Source organism: Cornus florida, unplaced genomic scaffold (assembly GCF_030987335.1).
Source record: "Cornus florida cultivar Cherokee Brave unplaced genomic scaffold, ASM3098733v1 CherokeeBrave_3.0.0_Hap2_Chr04, whole genome shotgun sequence".
NCBI classification, from domain to species: Eukaryota; Viridiplantae; Streptophyta; class Magnoliopsida; order Cornales; family Cornaceae; genus Cornus; species Cornus florida.
This window is the reverse complement of record NW_026775574.1, coordinates 3,879,077-3,891,776: the sequence shown is the minus strand read 5'-3', so window position 1 is coordinate 3,891,776 and position 12,700 is coordinate 3,879,077. Positions and strand designations below refer to the sequence as shown.

Here is a 12,700-nt window from a genome sequence, read left to right as displayed (position 1 = left end):
GAGGGAAGCTCCAAAAGAATTTGAACTCCCGGTCTCTAAAATATGAGAGTCTTTATTATTAGATTATCCTTTCGAAATGGTTAAAGCTCAGGGTTGATATGCTCAAAAGGGGCTCGGACCACTAACAAGCCCAAACAAACAAGCAGCACAAAATAAGCCGAAAGGCCACCCTAATGGGCTGTGATGGTCAACATGGCAAGGGGGCCCTGTGCTCAGGCCCATCCATACGCGCTACTAATCCGTCTCTGAACTAAAAAGTAACACACAGACACCTGTATATATATATATATATATTTTTTTTTTTCATCTCGACAAAGTAGGAGAAGGGGCGGGCTAGTGCATGCCCGTTCGAAAAGTTAAAAACTCTACCTATTAAGTTACTGAATGATGTCCAAAAACTAAAACGTAGCAGAGACCTTTTAAAATGATCAAATTCATTCACTCAAAGCACTGAAAACAAAAAATGGAATGGAATCATTTTCTTTTAGACCAACTCAACTTTGTGAAGGACATGACCTATTTCTTTTCTATTTCGGATTTTGATAGTATTTATTGCATTGTAATGCTCATAAAATGTGACATAATTAGTGAAAGTGGGATTAATAAAAGTGTCTTTGACTTTCCCAATTTATAAACTTGGTAGGTGCCCAGGTGGTCACTACCACTATAAATATATTGAATTATCGATTCCGTGTGTATATATATATTGGATTTACATGTAACTTTTCTATGTTTTTTTTATATTTTTTTATCCAACTTTTCTATTTTTATAACATGTAACTTTTCTATGTTTATAAAATATATTAAAGTAATTAATCTTGGGACCACCTACTTTTCTGATGCACCTGAAAGTCTACACTGTAAATAAAATGACGACTACTTGGTTAACCTCACCATTCAAATTAAGCCTTCTTTTATATTCTTAAAATTCTAGAAGCGATTTAAACGGTTTGTCTTTGGGAAAAGGTGACTAATACTAATATTTTATTGTAGGGACACAACTATCTTATATAATGAAATAGTTCCCAAATAAATGTTTTATTATTATCTTGACACTTGTTTGCTAGGGATTATGTAAAATTAGTTCTTAAAGAGTGTGTAACCTAAAATTCTTCTAAGAGAATTTGATTGCACATCGCGCTAACACAGTCTAAAGTATACGGGTACAAATGAATTGAGTTGAGTTGAGCTTATGATTAACCTATTTCTTTAATGGGTTAAACTTGAAATTGACACGGGATTGTGATAACTTTGAAAAGTGAAAATCAGACTCAACTCGGCACTATCTTAAAAAAAATTCGCACCTGACTTGTTTATTTACCTATACAAACCTCAATATTATATTCATGTTCGGACTCGATTTGAGCTTGTATTTGACATTGTTTTAACTTGTTAAACTTACAAAATCTGAACAAGTCTCTCTCTCTCTCTTTTTTTGGTTAATGATAGTGGTGTTGGGCCTCTTAAAACACCCCCACAATCCACCACTTCTCACATATTATTCCTCCGTACAACATGCACCGAAAAATCACCCCATCCCATAATCATGAATGGATGGTTAAATCTACATTCATTAACCTATATATGTATTATAATTAAGACTATCGAACCTATGTTAGCTTAGTACTCCCAAGCCTCTGAGTTTAATAATATTAGAGATCGACTCGTCAAGTATGTAAGAGAGTTCGAGTTTGACTCACCTACTAAATGAACATACCCAAACTGACGTTAACATGAGTTAATTATGAACTTTTGATGAACAATTTGGTTGATCCGAGTCCTAAAAATATACTTACTAAACATGCCCAATTTTTTTACAGTACTTGATTTCAATTGTGGCCTTGGGATCACACTATATGATATAGCCGATAATTGCTACTAAACATACTCAATTTTTTTTATTTTGTTTTTTGCAAGTTAGAAGAGAAGAATTCGAACATGAATACACTTGTTCGGAGAGTATACTCTAATCACTGAATAATACATACTAAATGTACGAAATTATGATATGAATACATATACTATATCAACTTTTTTTTTCTTCCGATAATTATATACTATATCAACTTTCCCTGGAAATTCTCTTTAATATGATAACTTGTTGATTAATGCAGTGTCGGACGACCTTTGAATGATCCTAGAAATGTTCACTGGCATGTCACCACCTCTTTACCCATCTTTCTTCTCTACATGCACCTAGCAGTCCATGTATACGGTTCAAAACAAACACTTAACCCACTCCTGTACACAGTAGGCAGTCAGAAATTTTCTTCTGCGGTGACAATTTTTAATAGCAAAAATATGATATCAAACTATATTCAATATTCAATCAGGAATTTATATTCAATGAATCAAGAATATGATATGAAAAAGAAAATAACTAAGTGTTCTAATATATCACATGTGTAAAAAAAATAAAAATAAAAATCCATGATATACAAACTAAAATTTAAAAGAACAAGTCCTAAAATAATTTTAATAATAATAACTAATAATTTTTCTAATTAAAATTATAATATCAAATAATAATCGTAAATTTATATGATAAAAAAAACATTAAATTATCTGTCTGTCGAATTTCTGTTTACTGATAAATGATTGTTCCGCTTGTTTGGTTTGGATTTTGAAAAATGTTGAATAAATATATTATAGATCAGTGGGGCAGTTGCCCCCACTTGTTCCCATGGCTATGCCACTGCCCACACACACACGCACGCACAGGTATATACACATATATGTATATTTGTATATATGCAATTCTTATTATAATACTTTTCTATAGTCCCATTCACTTTCGCTGTACGTGTCTCAATTTCCTATCCTTTATAACAATTAAGCAGGTACTGAATATGATGGGCACGAGAAGCGCAAGGGCTCCAGATCGCGAGCGTCTATTTTGGTCCCAGACTCCAGTACCACTGTTTGTATAAATCTCTGATATATATGTTTGCTAGATCCTGTCGTTAAGTATTTATCGCAAAAATGGTCCTTCCATTTTGTCCAAACACTTTTTTTTTTTTTTTTTTTTAACTTTCTCAGACCAAGAATGCCTGCAATGTAAAATGACAAATTCTAACTTTGGTAAAAATAATAATACTAACAATTCGTTTGGTAAGAAGGAAGGAAGGAAGGAAGAGGGGTGGAGAGAAGATATAAATGAAGAAATAAATTTTCTTCGCTTGATAGAGAGGAGGGAAGAGAAAAGAGGATGAGCCATTCTTCCTGCTTTACAAATTTTTATCCCTCTAATATGGATGGAAGAGAAAAAAAGAGAAGCAAAACTGTTATAAAAATTTAAATTACAATACTACCCTTCGTAATTATTAGATAAAATCAATAGTGACAATGTCTCTTCTCCCTTATCTTTTACCAAACAGAATAAGGTGTCTCATTTATTTCTCTTCCATTGAACCAAACAAAGAAGGAATGACACTACCATTTCCCTAGGATGCCTCGTTCATCCCTTTCTCTTCCCTCTCTTCAACTTTCTTCCTTCCTGCCAAATAGAGCATAAGTTAATTAATAAATGCCATAGGAGTCTTATGTCACATTGGGTCGGATTAGGGTCTTGAGCTTATAAGGATGGGTAGGTAATATCACATAATAACTTTTCCCTAAGAAGGATTTTTTTTATTTTTTATTTTTTTTCAGCCAGCTGGCAAGTGGCCCATTGCGAAGTGTTATTAGAACAAGCTCATTTCCTTACCTTTGCAGTTCTAATGACAAATGGGCGTGCGAAAAAGAGTTTGGAGATGATCATTGTCCAGAAAGATTACATAGACCTAATTAAGATACTTATGAAAGAATAATGCTATTAGGAGAGCTCCCCACAAGAGTCAGCTTTTCATATATTAACCACGAAATTAAAAAATGTATTAAATGATTTATTTAACTTTTCATAAATTTAAAAAAACGGTGAAATGCTAACGGCTATTGGCCCGAGAGAATTAACTCAATAGCATTACTCCCTACAAAATAAAAGTAAGGAAACAACTATATAGCCAAGCACATGGTGATAAACTTTTTCTGTCAAAAATGATGATTTTCGAAGTGCTGAATTTATAGAACTAAAAACTTTAGTGCATCCTTGTAAATTCAGGTAAGCAAGCACTTGGTGATAAACTTTTTCTGTCGAACTTCATACTCTAAATTTAAGACTTCAAATGTAAAATTTTCTTCTTAAATGAAAAATGATGTTGCATTATCAGCAAATTTATTTAAAAGAGAATTACTAAAAAGGTCCATTTTTTATTACCTACTAGGATTTGTAAACAACAACTCCCACAAAATGTGTAGTGTTATAAACGTGCTATTTTAACTGAATTTAAAAAATAAATAAATAAAAAAGTCAGAACCGTGAAAAGCCATTGTTAAAAATTTGAACGCCACAAGTGTGAGTGATTTGATCTCACTAGATGTAGGTATGTGCAAGTGTGCTACCATTTTTCTTACCTACCAACACCAAACCACCAATATGTTTCACCAAACTCTGGATTCTGTTAGAGCAAAAATCACAGTCTCTTCCATCAGCTACACTTCTAATGCCTCAACGATTGCAACAGATTGGGATGTTCCTGATTCAATTATTCGACCACCAAGGAAACCACCAGACCTCAACAACTGATGTGTTATTTTGCTGGAGTCTTGCTCCTGTTACCGAAAATGGTGGCAACATATGATTATAGCTGTTATGTTGTTGGTGCCTTTGAGCTATACGTTACGTTTGATGTGCCTTTTTGACTGTTTCAATCTGCTTTGTATTCTGGGCTTTGCCCTTTGGTTAGCTATGGCTAGCCTTTCTTAATCCAATTTAACTTTAACTTTCAAAAAAAAAAAAAAAAAAAACCAGACCACCAAAATCATTTTATGAGTGGGATTTTAAGGGCAGTGAGGTTATTGTTGAATCTCTTCTTCCTCTAATCTAAAAATAGATAAATAAATAAATAAGAAGAATATTTAAAGAAAATACTTATATTAGTAATATTTATTTCTATTGTTTGGGTTATGTGTCATTTTTAGTTACTAAGATCTAAGGGGAAAAAAAAATTGACATCTTACCCAACATATATGGAATACCTTGTGGCAGCAATATTCATATTTTCTTGGTTTTTTTTTATTTTCTTTTATTTTTATTTTTTAAGATATGAAATGTTAGATGTTTAATAAGTAAATGCATAGGGTCGAAATTTGGCACTTCAAAATTTACCGGAGGCACTAATTCACCGAGTTATAGAGGCAACTGCAATTTTCTTGCACATGATATACGTTATTTTAAATTTATTAGGAAATTTATAGCTACACAATGATTGGCACTATTTTATCAAAAAGTAAAATTCTTATGAATAGAACGTGAAAAAAAAAAAAAAAAAAAATTAACACATTGGAGATGACAAGTTAAAATTGACCTATTTTATGTTCTCTAGGTTACCCACTTTTATTTTTTATTTTTATTTGTAGCCAGAAACTTTGATTTGGGAAATGGGAGCTGAACTGGTACTATGTAACTGAAATTTGGAAGATTATAAATCAATTTTAATATAACTTTTTTTATAACATTATTCTTAGTAATATATATATATATATATATATTGAAGAAAATACCATCCAAAAAATAGGAAAATATAACCAGACTTTAATCAAACATAATTATCAAGAATAAAATAAAGAAGTAATTTAGTGACTTATACAATGCGTATAATTATAGAAATTTTCATTTAACAATAGTATAAATAGAATATTTCATGATTTATAATTTAAATGTAATAAAAATTTAAAAGTAACATTTTTGGGTCTGAAAGAAATTTTTTAAAACTTATTTGCTTTTTTTTATTATTATAAAAGAATGATCAATTTGTATTATTATAACACGTACATTTCTTTTTGTTGCTGTAAGGTTTGTCGTTGGTCTAATAGATGACAAATATTGGAAACTATCAGTCAACTTTAGAACAAGTGATTTCCAAAAACAAAAAAAACTTGAAAACATGTGACAAGTACGATACTTTTCTTTGTTGCTTTCGAAAAGAATTTTCTGTTTTTCAGTGCACTGGATTATAATTTAATTACAGGATACAATAATATACATTGATTTAAACGTACTCATTTAACATATTTTTATATTGAAGATACAATATGTAAAGAATATCATCATATCGGGAATACAATATATTCCTAATGTACATTATTGCGTCTTATTTACACAGAAAAATTTGTAGTGAAGAAATTTGAATTCAGGATTTATATAATTATATTGAAACATCAATAATCATACTACATAATTTTATTTTCTTGTCGTGATATGTGTTATTTGGATGATTCAGACCACATCGAATTTTGTGAACTAATCAATTAAATAAATACTAATCCACCACCATCCCTCTCTCTAAAGACTACAACGACAGTCGCACGCAAGGGCAAACCACCGGTCTAAGTCAACCTTCTCTTCCCTACTCATATATACTTCCATTGCTCATACCTACCCTCCGTTGAGTTCTTCATCTCTCTCTCTCTCTCTTTCTCTCCTCTTTGAGTTCTTGTACTCTTGTATCATTATTCTCCTTCATTCCATTAGTAAATTAAGGTGTCTACAATGAGAAAACCTTGCTGTGATAAGCAAGACACCAACAAAGGAGCTTGGTCCAAGCAAGAAGATCAGAAGCTCATAGACTACATCCAGGCAAACGGCGAAGGCCGTTGGCGCACTCTACCTCAGGCTGCAGGTTTGTACCTCAACCAAACAAGAGAAACTAACATATAACTTCATCATTTTGGAAGGTGTAATCCAAAGAAAAATGAAGATTTTGTTTTTTTTTTTTTAAAAAATAAAAAATCAAACATTTATTGGTCCTTTGTATTCTTTGCAGATTTTGATTTTAATATTTAATTTTTCATGTGCATCAGGCCTACTTCGTTGCGGTAAAAGTTGTAGGCTGAGATGGATAAACTATCTAAGGCCAGACCTTAAAAGAGGCAACTTTTGTGAAGATGAAGAAGATCTCATCATCAAGCTCCATGCACTCCTTGGCAATCGGTGCGATATATACATATTCTTATCATATATATATATGATTCCCCCTTCCTCAATCAATTTGTGTACACACACAATTAATTTTCCATGTAAGTTGCATAGCCATATATATAATTATCAAACAATAATTAATTTATTGTAGTCTAAAAATAAGTTGCAAACACACAATTAAGCACATACATGAAGTGTAATATATATATATATGTATGTATGTATTAAATATACTAAGCCTTGAATTGGTAATTATTTGTAGGTGGTCACTTATAGCTGGGAGATTGCCAGGAAGAACTGACAATGAAGTGAAGAACTATTGGAATTCTCATCTAAGAAGAAAGCTAATAAAGATGGGTATTGATCCAAATAACCATAAGTTGCGAAATAATCGTCCTCGGCCTCAAAACCATGGTGCCTCTGGTAGTACTACTGCAATATTGTCTTCTCCGGAAAGCCATGCATGTCAGCCCGAGAAAAGCCAAGGTGATAACGGCCAGGTCTCTGATGCTGGAAGTTATTCAGAGGAAAACCCTAACGGCTTGCCTGATTTGAACCTTGATCTCACAATAACCATTGTTTCTCCATCAAATTCGACTGTAGAAGAGGAGAGAAAAGAAAACCAGTCTGCAATATCAACCGAACTCGGATGTGCTTCATCTCCTACGCTTCTTCTATTTACGTGATCAAATGTGGGGTTATATATGTGAATATATATATTCTAATTAGTAAGAAACTTTATATATCTTTTCTTTTTTTGATAATATTATGTTACTTACCAAAAGAAGAAAAGATTTAAAATCTTTGAGGTGTCTCATTTTTTTCTTTTATGTTTTTTGCCTAGATAAATATTTGGATCGATGGTGTTCTTGTAAAATTTATAAGGTTTATGGTTTATGTTCTTCTTCTATTTATGTGATCAAATTTATTTATAGTGATCTCCAAGGATCTGTACGTGATCTTGAAGACAATCAAAGAACAAACAAGAAGACTGAAGTTAGAAATTAAAGAAATAAGTAAATAATTGTACCACATGTTGCAAAAATTTAGGGCCTGATAGCCGAACAACGCCTAGGTTCTTCGGCTAGGGTTTTGGGTCTTGGTCACCCTAAGAATTGTTCGAAGCTGCAAATGTCACCGGCCGGTAAGTCTTGCTGTGTCTTGTTGGCTTCTAGGATTGAAGAGAGGGAGCAAGAGAGAAATAAAGGGCTTCTTTGATTCGGCTTTTTGAGAAACAGTTTTCTAAAAGCTGAAAGTTACAAAAATATGGTTGGTTAAAAATTTTTGGAAACCCTTTTATGAAAATCCAATTAAAAAATGTCTATTCTTATTATAAGGTTTTTTTTTTTCTAAATAGTTTTCAATTTTCTGGATTCTTAAGAAGTGTTCTTAAAAAATTTAATCAATGGTAGAGAAGAATATGAATGTAGAAATACGAAAAAGAAAATGTATTTACTTATGAATTTCTCCTTAAATAATGTTAGAAATCCTTAAATAATATATATATATATATATATAATTGTTTTCAACATTATTGCATCACATAATTTTTGTGAATTGAAACAATAAAGTGAGAAATCTTCAAGTTTCATATAATTTAATAAAGTGAGAATCTCTCTAGAAATGGGGGAAAAAATTGCTTAACCAGGGTACCTACTATATAGGAGCTCGGGTAATATTATGAATGCTTATTACATTATATTGTCCTCTTTTCAATTCATTGTAATTCAAGTGTATAGATCAAACAGTTAAATAATTTAGCACCCCAATTGAATAAGCCCTCTTCCCAATTTATGGATTAATGTGGTAATACAAAATTAAGTGAACTCATTAAAAAAAAAAAAAAAAAAAAAAAAAAAAACTGTGATTCATCTTATGAAAAATATGTCTATATCTTGGAATTTAGGGTTCTTCCATCTTTTTTTGCAATATTTGGAGGGGAAAGGCCGGAATGGAAGAGTGCTCACCTCCAGAATCTGTGGATAGGGCAATCTAAGGATGACCAGTTGATGGCAGAAGAATGACTGATGATCCAGTACGTGGACCTTGCTTTCTTCAACAGTTTTGGTTGCTTCTTCAAGCCTTGCTTTCTTCAACAGTTTCTCTGTATCAGTACTATTACTCTTAGGAAAAAAAGAAAATAAGAAAAAAAGAAAAAAGAAAAAGAAAAAGTGTGATACTACCTCGTCATTTTCACGAATTTTCATGATTTTTTTAAGAATCAGGACAGGAGAATCTTCTTTGGACAAACTCATGATCTGATTGAATATACATTATACTTTTCTTGTTCTCTCAACAAATTATATGTCCGTGCAATGTTCACAAAACAAATATCTCGTGCTGAAAATAATGAAATATTTAAATCGATTTAAATAAATATTAGTACCTAATTCATGGTAGAAGTCTTTTTTTTTTTGTTTTTTTTTTTTGGGGTCAATGAAGACTTTCTTTGTTTTGGTTTGCAGTTTTCTCCTTGCTGCTTGTATAGTTTTTCCTCTTAATACCATCTTAGCTTATCCGGGGGAAAAAAAAAAAAAGTGTATAACATGAATAATATTTGAATAGATTGTTCTCTACTATCTTAATTTTATGATCACTTGAAATTATTTTTTATACTGGATATAGTTTTAAAATAAAAAATGTTGCAAAAACAAGCATACTGATCGATGAGATAGATAAATTGCAAATATATATATATATATATATAGATATAGATATAGTTGTATAAGCAAATTAATGTGGGGGGCCCTGAATATACCTTCAGGAGATCGAATAGGAGCCAACCTTAAAATATTGCAGAGTATATATTAGAATATATCTATTTGTATAAATTGTAGTCTCAGTCTAGAAAAAGCTGATGCAACCCACGCATAGGAAAATTATAAATTTAATCAAAGCACTGTGGTTGAGTGAGCATGCATTACTTGAATTTCAAGGTAATGCTGTCATTTCTGTGTTTGGTACTATGCAAATATTATCAATACATATACATACATACATAAATATATATATATGGACACCAAACATTCAAAGAAACTGATCGTGCTTATAGTTTATATACTGAATCTTTATTCAAGCTTCCTCCACATTGTTTTGGTGATGGTAGTTGCATGTGAATCAAACTTCCAACTAACACGGGATATATCACGAGATATATTTTGACCTTGTTATACAAATATCATATACAAATTTTCTTTCTTTTGCGACTTTTAAAAACTATATATGTTGATATATCTACCATTCAAGGATGAATGGAGTGACCATACACTCAAAATATTGCCTTTTCCCCGTCGAATTACACTATAACAGCTGGACATGCATTTTGGGACGACTTCATTTGCAACACAAAAGGCTGGCTTTCGACAATGAAATTTGAGGGGAAAATTGGCATTAGTAGTGGCAATCGCGACGCCTATATTGACCTTATTTGTAATCAAAATTTTCCTTTTTCTTTCGGAAAAATTGTTAACTAAATGAACTTTGAAGGCTGTACTCTATGTTTTTTAGTTCTCCGGGAACATCATGCAACAACATAATCCACTGCAAAGCATTGTCTTCCTAATCCAAGCAACCTAGAACTCTAACCCTAAATAAAATCACAAATATAGTTGAGAAGCTCATTGGTGAAAGAGTTTCATATATATGTTGTTGGGCTCATTTGTGAATAAGTTAAAATTTGGGGATATGTGGTACCAACCTTATAAATATGTTATAACCCTTGATTTTTAAGCCTTTTGGTCCTTTTCTAAGAAGTCAAGTCTATCTAACCGAATTGAATGATAGTGGTGAAAGAACATGACGTACACCGTCATGCATTTATTTGAAAGTATATTTCAAATGTTTGGTAAGAGATGGTCTTTTTTCTTTTATTTTTTTTATTTTTTTATTTTATAATCGGGATGTTGGGGCTTTGCCTCGAACTAATTTACGGGACCAGTGCAAGGTGTCCTCATACGGATCAGGTAAAGCTCTGACCATGGCCCCTAAGGAACTGTTTATATCTAAGAGGAATCAATCTTGATACCTGATACTTCATGAGGTACCAAAATCCAAAAGATAATCTTTACATGTGAGATGTACGTTTTTTATATATCATTTTATAATGGTAATCAATGTGTGGGGAAGGGATCCTCCCGTTGTTGGGGCAATCAAATATGTGGGGAAGATATCATTGTTAAGGTTGGGTCAGTGACAAATGAAGAAATTATGGCTTTGACAATGATATGAGGCGACAATGAATGTATTGCCATTGGAGTGGGGAAATATATATATATATATATATATATATATATGGTCAGAGATTAATGGTGGAGGGCCAAGCGAATTAATCACCGTTATTGAAAGTAGAACATGGAATAATTTTCTTTTATTATTGTTAATTTTTGTAAAATGGAGGTTAGTTGCTGCAAAGTTTGAGTTTATGCAGAGCCAACATTGTTCAGAAATGGAGAGAAATATTTAAAGTTAAATCATGAAACATAAAAAAATGAATAAAGGCAAAAATAAATTAAAATACTATTGAAGTGTAAAGCTGGAATCTTTTCCATGGTTGCCGGAAGAATATATAGTAAAAGTGCACATATGTAGATAGCTATGGTGTTCAGCTGCCACTGAAAAAGACACTCGGTGGCAGAGGATTAATGGATGCACTGCCTAGAATATATATATATATATATATATATATATATATATATATATATATATATATATATAAAGTTGAATATATGATATTGTTGTAATCCTCCAGTTATTATGATAATGCTCATCATTAGCAATGCCTTCCATCAGGAACTTCATGACAATTTGGAATTGTCCTTAGAAGATTGATTTACAGTTTGTTGCATATGCAAACACTAATTGATGAAAGTTTTTTTTTATTTTTTATTTTTTTTTGTAATGAGTAAATGAGTGATAATACAGATGAGCAAGCATTTACATGGAAATTAAGATTATTTTAGTAACCAAGGAATAAATTAAGTTCGGGAATTTGGCAATATTGGTGTCTGGCATGGTGATCCGGGAAGGGATTTGATTTTATTGCAACCATGGTTTATATTATAATTAACATTTGATTTGATTTACATGACACTGTAACAACATTGGTTCCAAACTCCATTTTGGCAATGATGAAACTATATCCTTCTTGTTTTGAGGAAATTTTTTTTATTATTTATTTTTTATTTCTGATTTTGATACCAATAGATAAAAAGAGTAAAATGGTTTCCATAGTTTTAACAGTATTTAAATTAGTATCAAAATGAAAATAAAGTCAAGCTCTAGCTACTTCATCATCAGGGAGGCTTATAATTGTGTTGCAATATTATGGGTATTTTTTTTTTGTATGTGTGTGTGTGTATATATATATATATATATAGATATATACATGGACAAGGATTATCTCCAATGCAAGAGAGGTCATGCACAGAATTTAGTAATTAAGATTGAATTAATAAATGGAATCGTTAGTGGTAATGCAATCTCAATCAATGAATTATGTGTAGGACCTCAATAGAGGATGTTGTCCATATATATACATATGCATAACATGTGTAATGTATCAATTTTCTTCTTCAAGGTCAACTCCTCTAGAATATGAATCATGATCAGAAAAGTCAATTGCTTTTATTTGTTTGTGCAATCTCAATCAAATCTTACTTTTAGATTCCTTAATCTAATCAACAG

At 31.5% G+C, this 12,700-nt stretch overlaps 1 protein-coding gene across 1 annotated transcript; it reads left to right on the top strand.

The window, feature by feature from the left end:
- Nucleotides 1–6,416: 6,416 nt before the first annotated feature.
- On the top strand, nt 6,417–7,928 carry LOC132302536 (MYB-like transcription factor 4). The gene is made up of 3 exons (XM_059799429.1): nt 6,417–6,719; nt 6,901–7,030; nt 7,281–7,928. The coding sequence occupies exons 1-3, from the start codon at nt 6,590–6,592 to the stop codon at nt 7,702–7,704; spliced, it is 684 nt and encodes a 227-aa protein (XP_059655412.1). The 5' UTR covers nt 6,417–6,589; the 3' UTR covers nt 7,705–7,928.
- The last annotated feature ends 4,772 nt before the right edge of the window (nt 7,929–12,700 follow it).

Coding starts and splice junctions, on each gene's coding strand:
- LOC132302536 (XM_059799429.1), top strand. CDS start 6,590: ATGAGAAAACCTTGCTGTGATAAGCAAGACACCAACAAAGGAGCTTGG. Junction 6,720..6,900: donor CACTCTACCTCAGGCTGCAG/GTTTGTACCTCA, acceptor CATGTGCATCAG/GCCTACTTCGTTGCGGTAAA. Junction 7,031..7,280: donor CATGCACTCCTTGGCAATCG/GTGCGATATATA, acceptor AATTATTTGTAG/GTGGTCACTTATAGCTGGGA.